Source organism: Pelophylax lessonae, assembly GCF_965119305.1.
Source record: "Pelophylax lessonae genome assembly, chromosome: 8".
Taxonomy (NCBI): Eukaryota; Metazoa; Chordata; class Amphibia; order Anura; family Ranidae; genus Pelophylax; species Pelophylax lessonae.
In genome coordinates, this window is record NC_138775.1 from 224,529,315 (window position 1) to 224,554,518 (window position 25,204).

The 25,204-nt window shown below is 43.4% G+C and overlaps 1 protein-coding gene across 1 annotated transcript in view; it reads left to right on the forward strand.

Moving 5' to 3' along the window:
• Positions 1-4,873: 4,873 nt before the first annotated feature.
• The window catches only part of LOC309561659 (uncharacterized protein), a gene marked incomplete at both ends in the record, with an annotated part of 129,981 nt that continues 109,650 nt past the window's right edge, over positions 4,874-25,204 (forward strand). The window contains one exon of the mRNA XM_082265652.1: positions 4,874-5,279. Coding sequence (XP_082121778.1) covers positions 4,874-5,279 — 406 coding nt within the window. The remainder of the gene's footprint in view (positions 5,280-25,204) is intronic.

Sequence of the window (25,204 nt, forward strand, 5' to 3'; positions counted from 1 at the left end):
CCATCCCTACAGTCAAGCACAGAGAAGGAAACATTATGCTTTGGGGCTGTTTCTCTGCTAAAGGTGCAGGCCGACTTTGCTGCATTGAAGGGTCAATGGACTGGGCCATGCATTGTAGAAATCTTGGATATGAACCTCAGCCAGAACACTGAAGATGGGTTGTGAATGGGTCTTCCAGCATGACAATGACCCAAAACATATCGCCAAGGCAACAAAGGAGTGGCTCAACAAGAAGCACATTAAGGTCATGGAGTGGCCTAGGCAGTCTAATCCTATAAAAAATGTATGAAGGGAACTGAAACTTCGAGTTACCAAGCAACACCCAAGAAACCTTAAGGATTTAAAAAAGATCTGTAAAGAAGAGTGGACCAAAATCCCTCCTGAGATGTGTGCAAACCTGGTAACCAACTACAAGAAATGTCTTACCTTTGTGCTTGCTAACAAGGGCTTCTCCACCAAATACAGAGTCATGTTTTGCTTGGGGATCTTCATAACATTTGTATCATTTGTTTTTTCTGGATTTTGGTTGATATTCTGTCTCTTATCATTTAAAATGCACCTATGATAAAAATGATAGACCTTCCATTTCTTTGTAAGTGGGCAAACTTACAAAATCTGCAGGGGATCAAATAAATATTTTCCCCACTGTATGAAAAAAAAGGGTCAACATACACTTTAAATTATTTGTGGTGATTTAATTTTGGATTCAGGATTAGATTTAAAAAATCACAAGCTGATGGCATTAGAGAAAATGGTGTTGGACTTAACAGCTTGTCCTTGTTTTGATTAATATAACTTTATAACTATATAACCACTATTAAACTTTTGTAGCTTACATATACCCAGTGAAGTGACTAGCATTAGGTGATACACAGAGATAAAAAAAAATCCTCCAACATACGTTGTACCTGTTTATCTGCAGTCACTACCTGTGCAGATTGTTCTGAAAACACAAAGATAAAAGGATTTATTATCAGCTCCAGTCAGGGATCTGAATTCATTAAAGAGCTGATCTCAGTGAGTACAGCTCTGAGCCCTGATTGGAGGGAAGGGACACACCCTCTTTCACATAATATGAAGACAAGCACAACTGTGGATATCATTTACAGCCTGGAGCTCCCTCCCCGGTCACCTTTTTAACTCTTGGTGTTAGGAAAAGATGACAGAAGTGATTTATGCTGATAACAAAGAAACAAGATTGCAGAGAGAAATCCCAATACTTTAGAGAGAGGATATTACGCAGTATAAAAGGCTGTGCTTTTTCATATTTTATGTCTGAAATTTACAACTACTTCAAAGCGTAACTCCACTTTCGTGGGAAAAAAAATAGCAAATAAAAAAAAAAAAAAAATGATACAGCATATACAATTGTGACTCGAGTCATATTACAATTGAATGTTATTAAAAATGACCTTTCCTTTTCAATCTGCAGCTCATTTTCTGTGAAATGAAATGCAACATGGCTACCTGGAGGTGTTCTGTACTCAGAAACATTATCTCCTGCTTGTGTAATTGGCTCACTGATTTTCCCAGAAGTCTTCACTAAGATACAAGTCAAATTTCAGGCCTCCCCTGCAACAAAAAATAGGATTTTGTACTTACCATAAAATCCATTTCTCTGAGTTCATTGACGAACACAGCGCTTCATATTCAGAACTATAGGGTTATACAGGAGTAGGACACTAGGCAGAAAAAAGACTTGCCTCTCTGCTATAGGCCTTCAGTTTAGTAACAAGGTGTGTCAGAAGTATTAAAACTCCATAGAGGGGTGGGTGCTGTGTCCATCAATGAATTCAGAGAAAAGAATTTTACGGTAAGTACAAAAATCCTATTTTCTCTTTCCTTCATTGACGGACACAACGCTTCATATTCAGAACCATAGGTAGGTCCCCAAGCAGTGCTAAACATGAGGGGTGGAACAACAAAAAATCCCAAGGCTAAACTCAAGAGCCAACCAGGTAACAGGAGCTCAACAAAAAACAACTGGAGCCCAACCTGAATACACCCCCAAAGAGGGAACAGACCCTCTATACAGCAGCCTGCAAAACCTTGCCACCAAAGGAAGCATCCACAGATGCCAACACATCCACTTTGTAGAATTTAGTGAAGGGGTGGACCGACGACCAATTGGCTGCTTTGCAAACCTGCACCACTGATGCCTGATGATGGAAGGCCCGAAGAAGCACTAAGCGCCTGAGTAGAGTGTGCCATTACAGGGAAAGGAGGAACCTGACCCTTGATAGAATAGGCCTGAGTCACCATCTGCCTGATCCATCTGGAAATGGTCACAGAAGAAGCGGATAGCCCTTTTCTTGGCCTGTCCGTGATCACAAACAGTGAGTCTGACCTCCAAAAGGACTCTGTGTCCTGACTAGGCAGAAAAAAACTGAAGGCCTATAGCAAAGAGGGGGGTGTATACCAGCTAGGACTGCCCATAGGCATAGCCAAGTCTTTTTTCTTCCTAGTAGGGGGGCGATGTAACCCTATGGTTCTGAATATGGAGTGCTGTGTCTGTCAATGAACGAAAGAGAAATGTGATTTTTGGCAAGATACTCCTAATAGGAAATCACGTCTAAAGGGATACAGGCCTGCAATTTTCCTCATTAGAGCTTTGCAGGTGCAGCAACTGATTGATAATTAAGAAACCACTCCCATTAGACTCACTTCTGCACATGGGCACAGACAAACACACAAGGAATTCTTTAGAATAACAAAAGGTAGGAATCTGCAAAAAATCAGAATCCTTGTATTGTACATAGATCACCCAGAGAGGAATGTTTTTTTCTCAACAAAAGTGGAGTTACACTTTAAATTTTTAGTGATGAGTATATTACTCAAGATTAATATTATGGTTTTAAAAGTTAAAAGAAAAGTGTGCTGAACCATATTAGGCCACATAATCTCAATATCAGACAAGGGAGTCTTATTGACAATCCTAGCTTGGTGGTTGTGGGGGCAGGGGGTGTATCAGAATTTAGAAGACTCCTTTAGTAACAATAAGGGGACCCCAAATACTGCTCCCCCCAATTCAATGAATAAGGGGTACATAATGCACCTACTTATTCATACAATAGAAAAGTGAAGTAAATAAACACTTACTCACAGTTTAAAAACAAGAAAATGTCCTACAATGTAAATCTGCCATCAATCGCATTCACGTCAATCATGATGAACCTCACCCACAACCCACAGATGAAAAAAAAAGCACATATTCATCCAATAATGTCGCTTCATTAGTGCTGAATGAGCTACTAGTCTCTATCACTATAGTAAACATATAGGGGGGATCCATATTTGATCACTGATGTAAGATTCCCAGATGCCCCACTGCTTTGCTTACATTGTGACTGGGCGCTGTCATTTGCAGAAAGCAGTTGGCAGTAGAAGATTGTGTTGCCAGTCTGTGTTCTTTTTTGTTTCTTTTAGTGGGTCTTCGGGCATTATTTATTGCGATTGACAAAGATTTGTAACTCTGGACAATGTGATTGATGTTGGAAATTACGTTTATTTACATTAAATTAAAGGACTTAAAGGACTGTGTTATTATTATCTATACATTTTTTTGTGAACAAGAAGGGGTATTATGTATTCCTTACTGGTATCTTGTATCTGGAGACTCCCTTATAGTTAAAGTGAGCTTCCTGAGTCCAATAAGTCTCCAGTCTACAGACCCCAACAAATACTGGGCTATGGTTTGGCCAGCCAGGCTCCATGCTTGAATAATGGTCTTATATGAATTTTTGGTAACCCCATGCTTTTACTCTTGTTTTTTTTTTTTTTTTTTTGCTTAGGGTTCCCACTAAATATCCACGCCAGACCTGATGGGTCAACAGAGCACCCATTTGTTTGGCTATTTTCCAAACCCTCAAAACAATGGACGAACCACCATACACTTTGTTTACAAAAATTGTAATGTGTTTTGTAAATAGTGCAGACAGGAAAATATTGTTTCCTGTCCTGGCCAAATGTTCTAAGCCTATAGTGTTGGACTTTTTTCTCTTTGGTCAAATATTCTTTAACTCTTCTTATTATATGTTCCTAAGGCTATTTTCTCTTAGGTTTGAATGTTAAGGAATGTTACATTCACCCTACAGTGACAAATAGAAACTGACATTTCACATTACAAATATGCTTATTATTTGTGAATTTTCTGTAAATGATGACAAATTTTGACCCCTAAATGATGTTACTGAACACCATAGCAAACTTGTCGCTGAACACCAATGCAATTCCAGATTTCTAAATTAAAGAGGTACATTTTTTTTAAATTAATTATTACATCTTAAACTCACTGATTACATCACACTAACGTACTGCAAGGTCTAAAGTAAAACATAATTTCAGGATTGCCTAAGACCTGAACATTTTTTTCAAGGGTTCCTCCAAGGTAAAAACATTGAGAAAGGCTCACTTTGCAACTTATTCAGGTTCACACTTTTGTAAATCTGCCACCTTACTGCTCAATGGGTACAGAGTATACAATATGTTTATCACATTGCGTGTGTATAATTTATACATGATATAAATTGGGTTTTGGTTTTATATTATAGTTCATGCTTCATGCTCTACGACTGGAGAAGTGCTCAAAGAACCATTAACCATGTATGTATACATGTACATCTGATCATATTTCCATATCATTATCATGAAAAAAAGTATGATTTTCTTTTACTTTTACTTTTAAGAGTAATATGTCCAAGAGGATGCATAACCCAGAAAATGCTTGTTAAAGGAGATGTTGTGTACACAGAAGTAAGTGTAACTATGTACTACTCACTGATTGTATAGAAATTACATTGGCAAAAGAAAGCAAATTGCATTTTCTGTATTTTAGGACTCATCTATATGCCTGGCTGCAATCCATGTAGGAGTAATGAATAATGAAGGTGGACGTAATTTAGTTCACAAGACAGATGGGCGTAAAACATATGATGGTTCCATAAGCAATGGAGTGAAATCAATAAAATGTGGTTTCTGGGCTAAATCATTTGAATTTTATATACTGTCCTCGGGTTCCGCAAGTTCAGAATCCTTTGAAGAATCCTATGAAGAATCCTATGAAGAATCAGATGAAGAATCCTATGAAGAATCCTATGAAGAATCATCTGAAGAATCATCTGAAGAATCATCTGAGGAATCATATGAAGAATCATCTGAAGAATCATATGAAGAATCATCTGAAGAATTATCTGAAGAATCATCTGAAGAATCATCTGAAGAATCATCTGAAGAATCATCTGAAGAATCACAATCTATTTCTTCCTCCAGCTCATCAGAAGGTAACCAATATTTAATTTGGAACATTGTTTCCTCCCTTAACCACTTTAAGACCAGAGGATTTTCCTGCTTAACGTCCAGACCACTTTTTTCAACTTGGCACTGCGCGACTTTAACTGACAATTGCGCGGTCATGCAATGCTGTAACCAAACAAAATTAATTTCCTTTTTTCCCACAAACAGAGCTTTCTTTTGGTGGTATTTGATCACTTCTGCGCTTTTTATTTTTTGCGATATTAATAAAAAAAGAGTGAATATTTTGCCAAAAATTGACATTTTCTACTTTGACAGTTAAAAAATATCCAATATATTCAATTTTTGTCATATATTTAGGCCAAAATGTATTTAGCTACATGTCTTTGACAAAACAATTCTCAATGAGCGCATTTTTATTGGTTTGCGCAAAAGTTATAGCTTCTACAAATGATGGTGTATATTACTGGAATTTACGCAGCTTTAATTTCTGACTGTCTATCTCAATTCATATAGTGCTAAAATGGCAGGGCAGTACACAACCCCCCCAAATTACCACTTTTTGGAAAGTAGACTTCCTAAGGAATGTAGTGAGAGGCATTTTGAGCTCGTTGAATATTTAATTTTTTTGTCACAGGTGTTTGGAAAATGACAAAAAAAAAATTGAAATGATATATTGCTCATTTGGGCATATGTGTAATTACACCCCAAAATATATTCTGCTGCTTCTCCTGAGTACAGGGATACCACATGTGGGAGACTTTTTGGGAGCCTAGCTGTGTACGGGACCCAGATAACCAATCACCACCTTCAGAATTTCAAAGAGCGTAAATTTCTCATTGAAATGTCAAGACAGCACAACCCCCCCCCCCCCCGCCAAATGACCCCATTTTGGAAAGTGGACACCCAAAGCTATTTGCTGAGAGGCATGGTGAGTCCATGGAATATTTTATATTTTGCCACAAGTTTTGGGAAAATTACATTTTTTTTTAACACAAAGTTGTCACTAAAAGATAAATAGCTCACACATGACATGGGTATATGTGGAAGAACACCCCAAAAAACATTCTGCTGCTTCTCCTGAGTACAGGGATACCACATGTGTGAGACTTTTTTGGAGCCTAGCTGTGTACGGAACCCCGAAAACCAATCACCGCCTTCAGGTTTTCTAATGGCGTAAAATGTGCATTTCACCTCCGCACTACCTGTCACAGTTTCAGAGGCCCTGAAATTTCAAGATAGCACAACCCCCCCCCCCCCCCCAAATGACCCCATTTTGCAAAGTAGACACTTCAAGCTATTTGCTGAGAGGCATAGTGAGTCAATGGAATATTTTATATTTTGGCACAAGTTCCGGGAAAATTATTATTTATTTATTTTTTTTTAGTTTTTTTACACAAAGTTGTCACTAAATGATATATTGCTCACACATGCCATGGGTATATGTGAAATGACACCCCAAAATACGTTCTGCTGCTTCTCCTGAGTATGGGGATACCCCATGTGTGAGACTTTTTTGCAGTCTAGCCGCGTACAGGACCCCGAAAACCAATCGCGACCTTCAGGTTTTCCAAGTGCGTAAATTGTTGATTTCACTCCTTACTACCTATCACAGTTTTGAAGGCCATGATAGGCATGTTGAGTGTTTTGCAGATCTCACTTTTTGTCACAAAGTTTTGGGAATTGAAAAAAAAGTGGAAAAAATTCATTTTTCTTTTTTTTCTTCATTTTCCAAAATAAATGAGAGCTGCAAAATGCTTGCCATGCCTCTCAGCAAATAGCTTTCAGTGTCTACTTTGCAAAATGGGGTAATTTGGGGGGGGTTTTGTGCTTTCTTGGCATTTCATGGCCTCCGAAACCGTGATAGGCAATGAGAAAGTGCAATGAGAAATTTACGCTCTTTGAAATTCTGAAGATGGTGATTGGTTTTTGGGGTCCCGTACACAGCTAGGCTCCCAAAAAGTCTCACACATGTGGTATCCCTGTACTCAGGAGAAGCAGAAGAATGTATTTTGGGGTGTCATTTCACATATATCCATGGCATGTGTGAGCAATATATGATTTAGTAAAAACTTTGTGTAAAAAAACAAAAAAAAAAATAATAATTTTCCCGAAACTTATGGCAAAATATAAAATATTCCATGGACTCACAATGCCTCTCAGCAAATAGCTTGGAGTGTCTACTTTGCAAAATGGGGTCATTTGGGTGGGTTTTGTGCTATCTTGAAATTTCAGGGCCTGAAACTGTGACAGGTAGTGCGGAGGTAAAATAAGCAATTTACGCCATTAGAAAACCTGAAGGTGGGGATTGGTTTTCGGGGTCCCGTACACAGCTAGGCTCCCAAAAAGTCTCACACATGTGGTATGCCTGTACTCAGGAGAAGCATCAGAATGTACTTTGGGGTGTCATTTCACATATACCTATGGCATGTGTGAGCAATATATCATTTTGTGACAACTTTGTGTAAAAAACAAACAAAACAAATTGTCATTTTCCTGAAACTTAGGGCAAAATATAAAATACTCCATGGACTCAATATGCCTCTCAGCAAATAGCTTTGGGTGTCTACTTTCCAAAAAGGGGTCATTTGGGGGGTGTTTGAACTGTCCTGGCATTTTATGCTCAATCTTAGCCACACATCACCCATTCTTCTAACAACTTGAAGACCAAGTCTTTTCTGTGACTTTTTGTTTACATGAAAAAATATTTTTCTTTACTAGAAAATTACTTTGAACCCCCAAACATGATATATTTTTTAAAGCAGAGGCCCTACAGAACAAAATGGTGGATGTTGCAATTTTTTTCATCACACTGTATTTACGCACAGATTTTCCAAACGCAATTTTTGAGGAAAAAAAAACACTTTTTTTATATTTAATGCAGAAATACACTATATAATTCCTAATTGTTTGGTAAACTTTAAAAGATGATCTTATGCCGAGTACATAGACACCAAACATGACATGCTTTAAAAATCGTGCACGTCCGTGCAGCGGCAACAAACTACATACGGTTTTAAAAGCCTTTAAAAGTCTTTACAGGTTATAATTTTGGACTTACAAAGGAGGTCTACTGCAAGAATTGATATGTATAAGAATTCCGCGCAATTGGATGTGATTAAGCTAATATGTTGGCTGCAGCCTACCCCAAAAATATAGATAAACTATATTTGAAAAGTAGAGATAGAATAGGGTATATTGGCGCTGCCGTTTATGGTAATAAATATGTGGGAGACAGATCTAAGTATAATTAAAATATATAATGGGCCAATAAATGATATAAATGATATAAATGCGGTCCCTACACGCTTACGGATGCTGCACTTTGATTTTAAATGTGAGTACTACCTGTAATTTTTACAAGAAATGGAATCTTTAAACGGTACATCACTATATTAGTGTTTCTTATCTATACATCCTGGATACCGTCTTCAACACTTTGGAGAACTGCCTTATCGATACCCTATATAGCAACTGCTTGCTTTAACCATAGAGGGAGGAAGTGAGATTTACCCAGGAGGATTGGAGGGACCTTATCGAGAGCCACCAAGGGTTTTACCCCATATACTCAACGCTGGTTACCCCTGTAGGGGTGCCGCTCTCTGGTGAGTGCGGGCTATATAGAGAGGGAGCACGGATTGTCCTCACCTGGCACCCACATCCCGAATCCATCACTGGGACTCACTCCTTCCATATGAAAATTTATTTTGGCACCTTAATATTCACTATTATTGCACCTTCTGGAAGATCAACCTATTGATCATATTTTGTGGACTTTCTATCACCAGATGTTTATTACGGACTATATTAACCCTTTGGCATAATTCTAATACTATATTTATTTATATATTTATTTCACTAATTATTTACACCTTGGAATTTTATGAGATTTTTTATTCATGTGGCACTATTCACCATAGTTATCTATATTTTCATATTTTCTCCAGATTATATATTTTTGTCACCTGGATATCCATATCCACAGTACATTGGGGTCATTTTCTAAAATATTACCTCTAGTGATTAATATATACTACTCATCATTAATCTTTTTCACCTACACACTTGTATATTGAGAAACATCACTTGGATATCCTTTTATTATTTAATTTCAACACTGGCACTGCCACCTAGTGGCTATATTATTTATTGCACCAGTCACTTCATCTGATTCTTTATCTCTGCAATATTCACTTGTTATTATATGAATTGTTTGCACTGTTTTTTAAGTTATTATATTTATTTATTTATATTTATTAGTGTCAAGTGTTTACCAATAATTATCTGTGACACATTTGAAACTTAAGGTTGGACACATTTGGTGTTTATAAGGACCAACATTTTTTCGCATTTATATCATTTATTGGCCCATTATATATTTTAATTATACTTAGATCTTTCTCCCACATATTTATTACCATAAACGGCAGCGCCAATATACCCTATCCTATCTCTACTACTGCAAGAATTACTGCCCTCAACCTGGTGTTCATGGTAATACCTCACATGCATGCTGCAATTGTGGCTTACATATGACACTAGACCAACGCTTGCGTGCGCCTTTGCGTGCAAGCTCGGGGGGACAGGGGGGGCTTGATTTTTTTTTTTTGCTTTTTTATGTTATTTTGACACCTTTCCTTTCATTTTTTTTTTTCAATCATTTTTATTGTTATCACAGTGAATTTAAATATCCCCTATGATAGCAATCTGTAGTGACAGGTACTCTTTTTTTTTTAAAAAATTGGGGTCTTTTAGACTCTAAATCTCTCCTCTGACCTTAACGCATCTGAGCACACCAAAATTGGTGTGATAAAATGCTTTCCCAATTTCCCAACAGCGCTGATTATTTCTGGCAAAACAGAAGTCATGAAATGCTCGTAGCTTCCGGTATCTTAGGCCATAGAGATGATTGGAGCCATTCTCATCTTCAATCAGCTCTATGGTTAGATAATTGAACCACCGGCTGCACTCTCGGGTTAACCGGTGGGACAGGAGAGCCCAAGAAAAAACGCGGAAGGCGGCGGGGGGGGGGGGTGAGTCCCCTCCCACTGCCTGTAAAAGCAGTCTAGCGGCCAATTATCCGATAGGATTGCTTTTACATGTAAGCCGACCGCTGGCTGTAAAAAACTATACCAAGATGATGCCTAAATCTGCAGGCATCGTCCTGGTATAACCACTCAAAGTCCAGCAACGTACCAGTACATTACTGGTCCTTGTTTGGCATATAGTGTAGGTTTTTTTTTTCGTGCAGCCTGTGGGCTGAACAAAAAAAGAGAACCTAACAGAAATCTCTGCAGGAAAATTGTGTAGTATACACCATTAACCGCCCAAACATCCAAACCCACTTATTTAATGGCGGGTATACATGACAAGCAGGCTCTCTCCCCCAGACTCAGTGGGGCATTTACTAGCCGTTGGGGGAAGCCCCGGCGATTAGATTGCACGGTGCCACAAGCGCCAATTTGTAATTAAGGTGTCTAAAAAGTGGCACGCTCGAATAAAAATTGTCCATGTACAAGTGGTTCCCCTTTCTGAATAAGGTTGACACCAAGTCCCAAACTACCTTACCGCTGCTCCCTATGTAGTCTGGGCAGTCGGGGGGCTCCACAGTGCTATCTTTTCCCTCGTAGACACGGAAACTAACTGTATAGCCTGTGGCCCTGTCACACAGCTTATACAGTTTGACCCCCTATCTGGCACGCTTGCTTGGGAGATACTGTTTGATAGCAAGGTGGCCAGTAAACTTTATCAGGGACTCGTCAACGCAGACATCTTGTTCGGGGGTAAACAAGGCTGCAAACCGCTGATTGAAGTGGTCTACAAGGGGCTGAATTTTGTGGAGTCGGTCATATTCAGGGTCTCCCTGAGGATGACAGAGTTCATTGTCGTTGAAATGTATGAACCAAAATATTTGTTCATATCGAGCCCTGGACATAGCAGCAGAGAACACGCGCATTTGGTGAATTGGGTCAGTGGACCAATATAACCGCAATTCACTCTTTTTTGTAATGGCCATGTTGAAGGATAGGCCCAGAAAGGCCTTAAATTCGGAAACCGTTATAGGATTCCAGCCAAATTCTCTGGCAAGGGGCGAATTTGGATTGGCGGTAATAAATTGACTAGCATACAAATTACTTTGATCCACAATAGATCTGAAAAACAGCTCAAAAAAATTAAGGGGATTAAAACCAGCTGTTTCCACTCAAATTCCGGGTTGGGCAGTGAATGGGGGAAGTATGGGCGATGTAGAATCTGTGGGCTGCCAATTAGGATATGCCAGCGCTTCAGGGAGTGCACTATGGGCTCTACGGGCCTGTCTTCGAATACGCGGTGGCTGCGGGCCACTACTCGTGCTAGCCACTGCACCGGCTTCAACTGCACTTATGGGACTCGCCACATCACCAAGTCTTACTGCAGTGCTGGTATGTCTAGGTCCAGGGTGTACTAGGCCGCTCGTGCTTGCCAGATCACGAGAAGTGTGAGTGGCACTAGTACTGGCACTCTGCTGCATACGAGAAACATCCGGGTCTTGCATCTCAGCAACTCCAGAATGGGGTCGGGTATGCCTGACCTTAGCAGGGACCCATCCGTCGTCGGAGCTATTTGTCAGGGAGCCGCTGTTCTCTAAAGGTTCATATACTGACCCTGGTTCTGCCAGTGAGGCTTCCCCATCGCTCTCATCTGACATGGTCAGTATACTGTAGGCCTCTGCACTACTGTACCACGGTTTGGACGTTTTATCAACTAAATTTAAAGGTACAGTAGTGTGAGAGGTAAAAAAGCACCTGGTTGTCAAGGACTATTTGGTCGCTACAAAAAAAAACTGCTAGTGCTAGCAGAGATCAGGCCTGACTCTGCTAATGCAGCAGTTTTGTGTGATTTGTGTTTTTTGGGAGTGACAGTAATCTATTGAAACGCAGGTGCTGGCAGGAATTGGTGCTGATTGTGCAAACACCACATTTTGGGAACACTAAACTATGGGGAAGCTAGTATAGTTCTGATCAGATCAGATATTGATCTGTTCAAACACTATACTAGTAATGGAGGTGTATGTATGTGTGTGTGTGTGTGTGTGTGTGTGTGTGTGTGTGTGTGTGTGTGTGTGTGTGTGTGTGTGTGTGTGTGTTATTGTAACTGAGTCTAACTGATGCTAAATAACGGTGGTGTGGTGGGACCCTGACTCTGACTAGCATAACTAGCGTCACCCGTGACACTAATACAGTGATCGGTAATCACTGTATATAGTGAACACTGTGACAGGGCAGTGAAGGGGTTAACTGGGGGAGATCAAGGGGTTAAACCTTTTTAGGGGATAGATGGCGGGTGGTCTATACCTATTTTGGCCTAGTGCAAGCGTGATTTAGGATCACAAGTGACACTAAATACAGTGATCAGTAAAAGATCTGTATACCACTGTAGATAGTGTTCGCTGTGAGGGGTTTGGGGGGTGATCAAGGGGTTAAATGTGTACGTATGTGTTAGTGTCAGTGTAGTGTTGGTGGAACTCACGTTTAGATGTCTCTCCTTCTTCTCCTGGAACAGAATGCGCTCCGGGAGGGAAAATGACATCACTTCCCCTGCCTGTGTTTACAATACACAGGCAGGGGACACGATGCTATTGGCCAGAACCGATCACCAGATCCAGACCAAAAATCATTGGTCTGCATCTGGTAGACTGATCGGTTCTGAGCCAAATCAGACCAGGATCGGCTCCCGACGCTGTACCCAAATTAAATTTACTTCCTCCCCCCCCCCCCCCCCCACAAATAGAGCTTTCTTCTGGTGGTATTTGATCACCTGTGCGATTTTTAATTTTTGAAAAAAAGAGCGACAATTTTGAAAAAAAACAATAATTTTCACATTCTGATATACTGTATAACATTCATTTGATTTACAAAATCAAAATTTTTTAACATTTCAGGCCAATTTGTTTTCTGCTACATACTTCTGGAAAAAAAAATCACAATAAGCCTATTTTGATTGGTTTGCGCAAAAGTTATCGTGTTTACTAACTACGGGAAAGATTTATGTCATTTTTATTGTTTATTTTTTTTTACTAGTAATGGCGGCGATCTGGGATTTTTTTTTTTTGCGGGACTACGACATTGCGGCAGACAGATCGGACCCATAACTGACATTTTTGACACTTTTGGGGGGGGGACCAGTGACATTACTACAGTAGTCAGTGCTATAAATATGCACTGTTACTGTAATAATGACACTGGCAGGGAAGGGGTTAACACTGTTGGTGATCAAGGGGTTAAGTGTGTGCCTCATGCAGGGCCGGTGCTAGACTATTTTGCACCCTAGGCAAGACCAGATACTTGCACCCCCCCCTAAAAAAAACTGTACACATTGCCCCCTTCCTGTACATAATGACCCCCCCTTTAACCCTACACTCTCCTTCCAGTATACACTGCCCCCTTTAATCCTACACCCCCTTGCTGCACACACTTCCCCCCTTTAACCCTACACCTCCCTTCATATACACACTGCCCCCCTTTAATCCTACACCCCCCTTCACACCCTATACACACTACCTTCCTTTAATGCTACACACCCCTTCTTGTACACACTGCCCCTCCCCCCTTCCTGCACACACTGCTCTTCTTTAATGCTACACCCCCTTCCTGCACATATCTCGCTCTTTAACACTACACCCCCTTCATATACACACTGCCCCCTTTAACCATACACCCCCCTTCCTATACACACTGCCCCCCTTTAACCCTACACACCCCTTCCTATACACACTGCCCCCCTTTAACCCTACACCCCCCTTCCTATACATACTGCCCCCCTTTAACCCTACACCCCCTTCATATACACACTGCCCCCCTTTAACCCTCTTCACACCCCTTAATATACACACTACCTTCCTTTAACACTACACACCCCTTCTTGTACACACTGCCCCCCCCTTCCTGCACACACTGCCCTTCTTTAATGCTTCACCCCCTTCCTGAACACACTACCCCCTTTAACCCACACCCCCTTCATATACACACTGCCCCCTTCAACCCTACACACCCCTTCATATACACACTACCTTCCTTAATGCTACACACCCCTTCTTGTACACACTGCCCTTCTTTAATGCTACACCCCCTTCCTGCACACACTGCCCCCCTTCAACCCTATGCACCCCTTCATATATATACTGCCCCCCTTTAACCCTACACCCCCTTCATACACACACTGCCCCCCTTTAACCCTACACCCCCCTTCATATACACACTGCCCCGCTTTAACCCTACACCCCCTTCATATACACACTGCCCCCCTTCAACCCTACATACCCCTTCATATACACACTACCTTCCTTTAATGCTACACACCCCGTCTTGTAAACACTGCCCTTCTTTAATGCTACACCTCATTCCTGCCCACACTGCCCCTCTTTAACCCTACACCCCCCTTTAACCGTACACACCCCTTCATATACAAAGTGCCGCCCTCTCTAGAGATGACATTCACAGGGTATGAGGAGGTGACAGGAGAGGAATATGGCACTGGCCATGGCTGCGCCCTAGGTGGCAGTGCGCCCTAGGCGGCCGCCTAGTTTGCCTAGTGGAAGCACTGGCCCTGGCCTCATGCTTACTGACGTGTGTGGGGGAAGGGGTTGTGTGACACAGACACAGATCGCAGGTTCAGCTGTGCTGAATCCTGTGATCTGTCCCTGCCTGTCACAGAGGAGATCCGCCCGCTTTGTTTACACAAGCGGGCGGATTTCCTCAGTCTTTTCCGACGATCGGGAAAGAGAGGCGGTGATCGCCACCTCGCCTCCCCTGTCCCGACTCACACTGTGTCTAAACACAGCAGGAGCGAGCCTCCAGCGGCGGCGCGAGAGAGGGAGGAATCCAGCAACGTAGGTCTATGTCGCTGGACCCAGCCGAGCCGCTCTGCTGCAGTAGCAGCAACGTGAGCGGTCGGCAAATGGTTAACCAATTTCTATGTAGAGAAGCATTTCTTGTACTGTAAAGACCAGTAAACGAAAATACCTTTGGTAGGAAATGTGTGGCTATTAAAGAAAGGTTTAATTTAGGTTAAAGCGGAGTTCCACCCTTAAAAGACACTTTGCCCCATCTGCTTGCTTTGTGCCACCTGAAAAATAAATGGATAATCACGATTTTTTTTTCTTTACTTACCTTGTTTTTGAAGAAAATATACTTACCTTACTTCCTCTTCCTCCCTTTCATTGATTACTGGGAGCTGAACGTCATCGCTCCCAGGAATCAATACGCCTGCACCGGCTCCGCTTATCATGTCCGGTGCAGGCACGTCATTCCCTGCTAAACAGCTTCTGAGCATGCCCAGAAGCTGTGCACGTATGACGCGCCTGCACCGGACATGATGAGGGGGCCGGTGAAGGCGCATTCTGGAACGAAGAGGACGCCGAAGAGGACGTGCTCTCTTCAGCTGCCCACACCTGAGATGGCAGCGCTGGACAAGACATTTTCAAGGTAAGTATTTCTTCTAAAAGGTAAGTGCAACCTGGGACAGTTCAGAGGCTATCCATTGTGGAATGCACTAGCCCTGACTGTCCGTGGGGGTATTTTTAGTGAAAAAAACTTTTGGAGCGTGGAATTCCGCTTTAACTGATGTAATTGTCATGCATTAGGCCCCATGCACACAGCTGCTTTAAAAACACACCTAAAGCCACTTACAGGTATTGCATGTTCATTCAGGGGGTGTTTAGCATGTCAAGCTTTTGAGTGTGAATGGACTCCATTGGCCATCAATTTATTCTGGCCACTGGAATGAATGAACATTCAAGTGCTAAATGCCTTTACCCTTTAAGTGCATTGAGTGTTTTCTCTGCTCAAAAGTTCCTCTCCTGAACATGCTGTTGATGTTGTTATTTTTTTTTCTCAGCCGCCTGTAAACTCTCTATTTCTAAACACCTGTAAACAGGGCCGGTGCTAGACTAATTTGCGCCCTAGGCAGGACCAGCAAATTGCGCCCCCCCCCAAAAAAAAAACATTTTAAAACATTTTAAAAACAGGGTCACTGCACTATGGGTGAGCAGGGTTTTGGGCATCTGTGGTGTCACTGAAATAAAAAATTCCTTGCATTGGTGGTTTCACTGGAAGGAAAAATGTCCTTGTGTCAGTGTTCTCACTGGAAGAAAAAAATTGTCCTGCGTCCATCATATATGATGTGCACCAGAAAATGTAAGGGGTCTGGGTGGTAGGAAGCTGGTAGTGGGGTACAGGGGGGATGAAGATGACAGGGGGTGGGATGGGAGGAAGCTGACAGTGGGGTACAGGGGGGGTGAAGATGACAGGGGGTGGGATGGTAGGAAGATGACAGGGGGGATGAAGATGAAAGGGGGTGGGATGGTAGGAAGATGACAGGGGGGAATGAAGATGACAGGGGGTGGGATGGTAGGAAGATGACAAGCGGGATGAAGATGACAGGGGGTGGAATGGTAGGAAGATGACAGGCGGGATGAAGATGACAGGGGGTGGGATGGTAGGAAGATGACAGTGGGGTACAGGGGGGGTGAAGATGACAGGGGGTGGGATGGTAGGAAGATGACAGGGGGGATGAAGATGAAAGGGGGTGGGATGGTAGGAAGATAACAGGGGGGAATGAAGATGACAGGGGGGAATGAAGATGACAGGGGGTGGGATGGTAGGAATATGACAAGCGGGAATAAGATGACAGGGGGTGGGATGGTAGGAAGATGACAGGGGGGATGAAGATGACAGGGGGTGGGATGGTAGGAAGATGACAGGGGGGGATGAAGATGAAAGGGGCTGGGATTGTAGGAAGATAACAGGGGGTGGGATGGTGGGAAGATGACAGGGGGATGAAGATGACAGGGGGTGGGATGGTGGGAAGATGACAGGGGGATGAAGATGTCAGGGGGTGTGGTGGTAGGAAGATGACATACATCCCCCCATGTCTATACACCCTCCCCCCAGCTTCATACACCCCTCCATCTCTATACACCCATCCATCTCAATACATCCTCCCAGCTTCACACACCCCTTCATCTCCATACACCCCCCAGCTTCACACACCCCTCCATCTCCATACACCTCCCCCCCAGCTTCACACACCCCTCCATCTCCATACCCCCCCAGCTTCACACACCCCTCTATCTCCATACATCCCCCCCACAGCTTCACACACCCCTCCATCTCCATACACCCCCCCCCCCAGGTTCACACACCCCTCCATCTCCATACACCCCCCCTCACAGCTTCACACACCCCTCCATCTCCATACACCCCCCACAGCTTCACACACCCCTCCATCTCCATACACCCCCCCCACAGCTTCACACACCCCTCCATCTCCATACACCCCCCCCCCCACAGCTTCACGCACCCCTCCATCTCCATACCCCCCCCCCCAGCTTCACACACCCCTCCATCTCCATACCCCCCCAGCTTCACACACCCCTCCATCTCCATACACCCCCCCCAGCTTCACACACCCCTCCATCTCCATACCCCCCCCAGCTTCACACACCCCTCCATCTCCATACACCCCCCCACAGCTTCACACACCCCTCCATCTCCATACACCCCCCCAGCTTCACACACCTCTCTATCTCCATACACCCCCCCCTCACAGCTTCACACACCCCTCCATCTCCATACACCCCCCCACAGCTTCACACACCCCTCCATCTCCATACACCCCCCCCACAGCTTCACACACCCCTCCATCTCCATACACCCCCCCCACAGCTTCACCCACCCCTCCATCTCCATACACCCCCCCAGCTTCACACACCCCTACATCTCCATACACCCCCCAGCTTCATACACCCCCCCCCAGCTTCACACACTCCTCCATCTCCATACACCCCCCCAGCTTCACACACCCCTCCATCTCCATACACGCCCCCAGCTTCACACACCCCTCCATCTCTATACACCCCCCTCCCATCTCCACCCCCCTAGCTCCATACACTCCCCCCCTTGCAAGTTAGTAGTAGTTATAAACATCACAGACCTCAGATCAGAGCAGCGCTGTTGCAGAGAGTGGAGAGCTGCTGCGCGCCTCTCTACTCTGTGTACAGGAAACACACAGGAAGGGGGAGGGGCGGGTTCAGTGCTCTCCACTATCTGCACTGACACAGGCAGCTGGAGAGAGAGACCAGCTGTCGTGTGTGTGTAACTCGCGGGTGGCGTGCGGGAACCAAACCGCCCCCACCGCCGCGAGCATTCCGGGAAGATCCCGGCGAATCAGGGATGCTTGGGAGCGGGAGGTATGTCTGCGCCCTAGGCGGCAGTGCGCCCTATGCGGCTGCCTTGTTCACCTAGCGGTAGCACCGGCCCTGCCTGTAAATGCCTATGTGTGTATGGACACATATACTAACATAGAAGTGATTTTGTATACACAGTTGCATACAGGAAAAAGTGAATTACATTGGCTGGTGCATCAAAATTGAGTCACTTTGGAAAGTATGGTTGTGCAGAAGCATTCGTTCATATGTGACATTGGCTTAGAGTTGATTGTAATGTTGATTTGTGACTCTGGGACAGTATACTTGGTAAAATGCAATTGACTAGCCATATTGTAAGGTGTATTGTCCATTATCTGCATACCAGTGTCCACAGTTTGATGAGGTAGGAAAGCCTGATATGCTGGAAAATGAGTAGGCAGATTGTCTTGAGAGGTGGTAGGTGCAGTGTATTGCCCTTGGTTGAGGGATGCAACTGCAGTGACTGGGAGCTGAAGTTTTGGAAGAGCATGTGAGGAATATGATGCATACAATGCAACTGAGTGTCCGCTGTTGTTACAGTACATCCTTCCCTTCCACAAGCAGCTTGTTTTAAAACCTTTAACATTGCCATGGCTGTGGTATGCTCACATTGTTTCTCCAAACCTTTCATCTATGCTTTCTTGTGTGCAGTTTATTCATCCATCTCTGCTTTCTTGAGTGTAGCTTCTGCTTCCATCTCTGTTTCTGTCTTCGCTTTCATCTTTGCTTTCTCGCATGCAGCTTCTGCTTCCATCTATGATCTCTTTTGGGCAAAGTCTGTCTGAATTTTACAAGCTTCAGCATCAGCACAGGCTTTAAAAAGTTGTTGGCTCAGAGTGGAAGATCCTGATTGTAGAGACTTGGCAGATCTTGAGGAGTGTCTTGTAGAAGAAGCGCAATGAGATTTAGATTAATGAAGTTGTGTGATTCTCATTTCTCCCTTTGTCCCACTGTGTTCTCCCTGGAGCAATTCTGTCATTCATGCAGTTCCATCTTTAGGTATTTTTACTTGGGTCTACAATGTTTTATCATGGGATGTTCCTTGCCACTGTATGCCTTGGATTTTTTATAATAAACTAAAACATTTTTATTCATCCAGAGATTTATGTCAGGATTCTACCAGGGTACAGCGCTTGCCTTACATTGTGTTTTTTCTTTGATCTCATTGGTTCATGAGTTTTGGATAGCAGTAATCTCCACAGCAGACTATTTTAAATTCTCCAGCTGTGTAGTGATTTAAATGCTTGGATATTTGTGTGTTTTGTTCTTTTCTTTGACCTTTCCATGGCTGCACACGTCACCCCCTGGGAACTATAATCTGGACACTGATCTGTATCCATCATTCTCATACAGGTCTTTTGAGCCTACTATTGTATATTGTGACAAAGTGCCATTATATAATATTATATTCATATATATATATTTTAAATATATAGTTTTTGGTGTCTTTTTGTGTTTTTATAGTCCTTTCACTGTATGTATTGACTTCTTTTGGTTAAGGTTTCGTATGGGTTTTTTTATTTATTTATTATTTGTCATGTCTCAGGATAGGGTCAGCAGACTTAATTTCCATTTTTGGTTCTTTTTCCACTGCCTCCAACAATGGTGCCCCCTGCTCCAGCACAGTTGAAAACCAGTCTTTCTAAACCACTAGTAACGAATCCCGACCACCTGATACTGAGGAGTTCAATATCCGTATGAGAAAGGCCTTTCTCGTGCTACAAATTGCTCGCCAGTTTGAATGCACACAATGTCGGACAAATCATTTTTAGAAAAATATTTACAGTTAAAAATTATCTCTAGAGGACTTAGAATTAAGAAACAGAGTGGGTTTTTGGGTGAGGATCTGGGAAGAGACGGGCACCTTTTCTAAGAATTTGCACCAACAAATGGATCCAACTTATCATCCAACAGAGAGACAGGAAACTTGAGAAAGCCAAAAAAATGGTTAGAGACCAAGATGTCCTTTGTCAAAAGTTGTTCCACTTCCTGTCTCTTTGATAAATGGCACCACATTCATAGTCAAAATTTAAAGAGATATGAGGATGGTTTAGTCCACAAAAAACTAGGTAAAATCGTAAGGGATCTGAGAGATTTTAAGGAAACATGAGTTTTCAACTGTAAACGCCTGTCACATACCCCCTACCCCTCACATAACAACCCTCCTCACAACAATAAAAAGAACGGAGATAACAATACAGACAGTCATAGGAACACCAACAATAAATATAAAAGTAGTATTAGTAAGCAAAACAGTAAAGTTTCCGTTTCTATGAGGACGAATGACACTGGCGTTGGCTCCTGCTGTGCTATATAACTTACTGCTCTCCGTGGTTACCCGGCAACGCCTGACTAAGGGGCACGCATGCCCCAAACGTGATTACCTTCCTGTTTCCGCCGGATCTGACGAAGGAGTAGCTGAGATAATGCAAGGATACCAGGAAGTGCCAGAAGCCACTGACACAGCCGGGACCAAGGGCTGTCTTCACCTCTCCTGCCTCCCTTGCAGCGGATTGGATGACATATAACTTAAAGCCTGTTTTCCACATATCTATGTGAGTGCAATATCAGCTTGTCTCCATTCACAGAGTCCCCATCTAGCTCTGGTAGAGCCAGTGGCCACCCATCCCCACAAGACCGTATACCACAGACTGTGTATGTCCATACACCACAAAAGTGTTTCTTATAATCTTTTACATTTTTAAACAATTGTTTTATTAATGTATACTATATCCTCTACACTGTAGGTATACTAGCGCTGGACTGGCTGGTCTACATTTTGTTTTCTTTTGATAAAGGATGCATGTACCGTCCTGTCACCATTTGAGGAGGCCACGAGGATGGTGAGCCGGGACAATGTATGCATCAGTGACACCATCCCTCTAGGCTACCTGCTGTAGCACACGCTTCATGGAATCATGGACAGGGCACTTGAGGCAGAACAGCAGGAGGAAGAGGAGGACTTCCTTTCCTTACAAGGCCCCCTTTATGCAGATATCATTCCTGCAGGGCCACAAAACACACAGGAGGTAGAGGAGGGGGATTTCGGGCAGCATGGATGTAGAAGATAGCATACAGCAGTCTTCAAGGGATGGTTTGGATTCCCCAGAAACCCCAGGATTTGTACATGGTTGGGGAGAGGTTGCATGGGCTCCCTGATTCTGCAAAGGCTGCGAAAGGACCTGAGGATTTGTGCTATCAAGGAGAGGGATAATTACTGTTTGGCAACCCTTCTTCATCCACGTTACAAGGGTAAAGTTGCAGAGCTCATCCTGCCTTCACAGAGGGAGCAGAGGATGAAACATCTTGAGGAGGCCTTGAAAAAAAAATTGTGTACCACCTTTCCAGACACTGAGAGGTCAACATTCTCTGGACATTTTTTTTGAGGCATCGTTCAGGCAAAGGAGGAGCGGTGGAGAATGCGGCCGGCTGACCGATGCCTTTAAACACTTCTTTAGTCCTCAGCAGCACCCAGGGCTGTTAGGTTTAAGCAACCATTGGCAGCGTCTCCATCATATGGTGCATGATTATCTAGGTGTAAGAGCAGACTTGGAGACCTTTCCAGCTGGGCATTCACTGGGTTACTGGGTCTTGAGGATGGATCACTGGCCAGAACTTGCTCAATATGCAATGGAGCTACTGACATGTCCTGCTTCCAGCGTGCTTTCCGAACAGACTTTCAGTGCTGCTGGAGGTTTTGTGACGGACAAAAGAGTGCGTCTGTCCACAGACTCTGTTGACCAGCTGACTTTTATCAAAATGAACCAGTCCTGAATCAACAAGAGTTATCAAGCCCCTGATGCTGATGTAACTGATCGAATTTGCTAGGGGTCTACCATCCCTTGAAGACTGCATATGCTGCCTATCCTATTCCTCTACCATGATTCTGCTAGCTTCCAGCAATGTTTTTGATTTAGGTCACTACCAACCCCGAGGCCTAATGTTTCTGCACTTGTATGACAGGTGCATACAATTAAATGTTGTATGTCATTTTTAATAGCGGGCCCTGTCTCTGTGCCCTGCTAACTGTGAGGGATTACGGTGTTCAGGCACCACCAACACAAAAGGCCCAAAATTTTTGCACCTGTATGACAAGTACATGCGATTTCAAATTTGTATGGAATTTTTACCAGCAGGTCCCATTTCTGCGAGCAGCAAGAGTAACTGTGAGGGGTTGGTTACAGTGTTCAGGCACCACCAACACCAAAGGCCCAATTTTTTGGCACCTGTATAGTACATGCAATTTCAAATTTGTATGGAATTCTTACCAGCAGGTCCCATTCCTGCGCCCAGCAAGAGTAACTGTGAGGTGTTGGTTATGGTGTTCAAGCACCACCAACAGCAAAGGCCCAATTTTTGGCACTTGTATAGTACATGCAATTTCAAATTTGTATGGAATTCTTACCAGCAGGTCCCATTTCTGCGCTCAGCAAGAGTAACTGCGAGGGGCTGGTTACGGTGTTCAGGCACCACCGTCACCAAAGGCCCAATTTTTGGTACCTGTATGACAAGCACATGCAATTTCCAATTTGTATGGAATTCTTACCAGCAGGTCCCGTTCATGCGCCCAGCAAGAGTAACTGTGAGGGCTTGGTTGCAGTGTTCAGGCACCACCAACACCAAAGACACAATTTTTGGCACCTGTATAGTACATTCAAATTTTAAATCTGTATGGAATTCTTACCAGCAGGTCCCGTTCCTGCACCCAGAAAGAGTAACTGTGAGGGCTTGATTGCGGTGTTCAGGCACCACCAACACCAAAGGCCCAATTTTTTGGCACCTGTATAGTACATTCTTTTTCAAATTTGTATGGAATTCTTACCAGCAGGTCCCATTCCTGCGCCTAGCAAGGCTAACTGTAAGGGGTTGGTTACGGTGTTCAAGCACCACCAACAGAAAAGGCCCAATTTTTGGCACCTGTATAGTACATGCAATTTCAAATTTGAATTTAATTCTTACCAGCAGGTCCCATTCCTGCGCACAGCAAGAGTAACTGTCAGGGGTTGGTTACGGTGTTCAGGCACTACCAACAGAAAAGGCCCAATTTTTGGCACCTGTACAGTACATGCAATTTCAAATTTGTATGGAATTCTTACCAGCAGGTATCATTCCTGCGCCCAGCAAGAGTAACTGTGAAGGGTTACAGTGTCCATGCACCACCAACAGCAAAGGCCCAATTTTTGGCACCTGTATAACAAGTACATGCGATTTTCAAATTTGTATGGAATTCTTACCAGCAGGTCCCATTCCTGCGCCCAGCAAGAATAACTGCAAGGGGTTGCGGTGTTCAGGCACCACCAACAACCAAGGCCCAATTTCATAGTTACATAGTAGGTGAGGTTGAATAAAGACAATAGTCCATCTAGTTCAACCTGTGTAGGTGTATGTGGCCGTAATCAACTCTCATACCCCTGAATGTTCTGATTCTTGAGATGTACATCTAAGAGTCTTTTGAAAGCCACCATACTTCCTGCAGAAACCACCTCTTGTGGTAGGTAGAGAATTCCACAATCTTGTAGCCCTAACAGTAAAGAACCCCCCACGTTGCCTGAGGTTAAAACGCTTCTCCTTTAATCGCATTGTATGCCCTCTAGTCCTCATGCAATCATTTCGACTGAATAGCTTTTTTTCTATGCTGAGATCACCATTGAGATATTTATAAATTGCTATCATGTCCCCTCTCAGGCGTCTCTTCTGCAAGGAGAATAAATCAAGCGATTGCAGACGCTCTTCATAATTAAAGTCCTCCAATCCCCTAATTAGTTTAGTTGCCCTTCTCTGGACTCTCTTCAGCTCCAACACATCCCTCCTGAGGACCGGCGACCAGAACTAAACAGAATACTCCAGATGTGGTCGGACCAGAGTTTTATAAAGTGGAAGGATTATAGTTTTATCTCTGGAATACATCCCTTTCTTTATGCATGCTAATATTCTGCCGGCTTTGGCAGCTGCCGCTTGACATTGCATGCTATTGCTTAGTCTATCCTCTATCAGGACTCCCAGATCTTTCTCCATTTTTGATTCCCCCAAAGGTTCCCCCCTAAAGTGTATTGTGCTTTTATGTTTTTAGTCCCCAAGTGCAAAACCTTACACTTCTCCACATTAAACCTCATTTGCCATGTCGTTGCCCAATCCGTTATTTTGTCCAGGTCATTCTGTAGGATATCTGCTTCATGCTGTGCAGTTATTGCCCTGCCCAATTTTGTGTCATCTGCAAAAACTGATATAGAGCTACTGATCCCGTCTTCAATGCTGTTTATGAATAAATTGAACAAGGTTGGTCCCAGGACTAAGCCTTGGGGGACCCCACTTACCACCTCAGACCAGTCTGAGTATGCGCTATTTATTGCCACCCTTTGGACATGCCCTTTTAGCCAGTTCCGTATGCAAGAGTAGACCTTGCGGTCAATGCCTGCAGACCTTATTTGATAAATTAAGCGCTTGTGGGGAACTGTATCAAACGCCTTAGCGAAATCCAGGTACACCACATCCACTGGTCTCCCCATATCTAGCTCACAGCTCACCTCCTCGTAGAATGTTAAGAGATTGGTTTGACAAGAACGCCCATTTGTAAACCCGTGCTGATTACTGCTGATGATGTTGTTGTCTTTAGCAAACTCTACGATATAGTCCCTTATCATCCCCTCCAGAAGTTTACATACTATGTCAGACTGACAGGCCTATAATTTCCCGGGATATGCCTCTGCCCTTTTTTGAATATCGGTATCA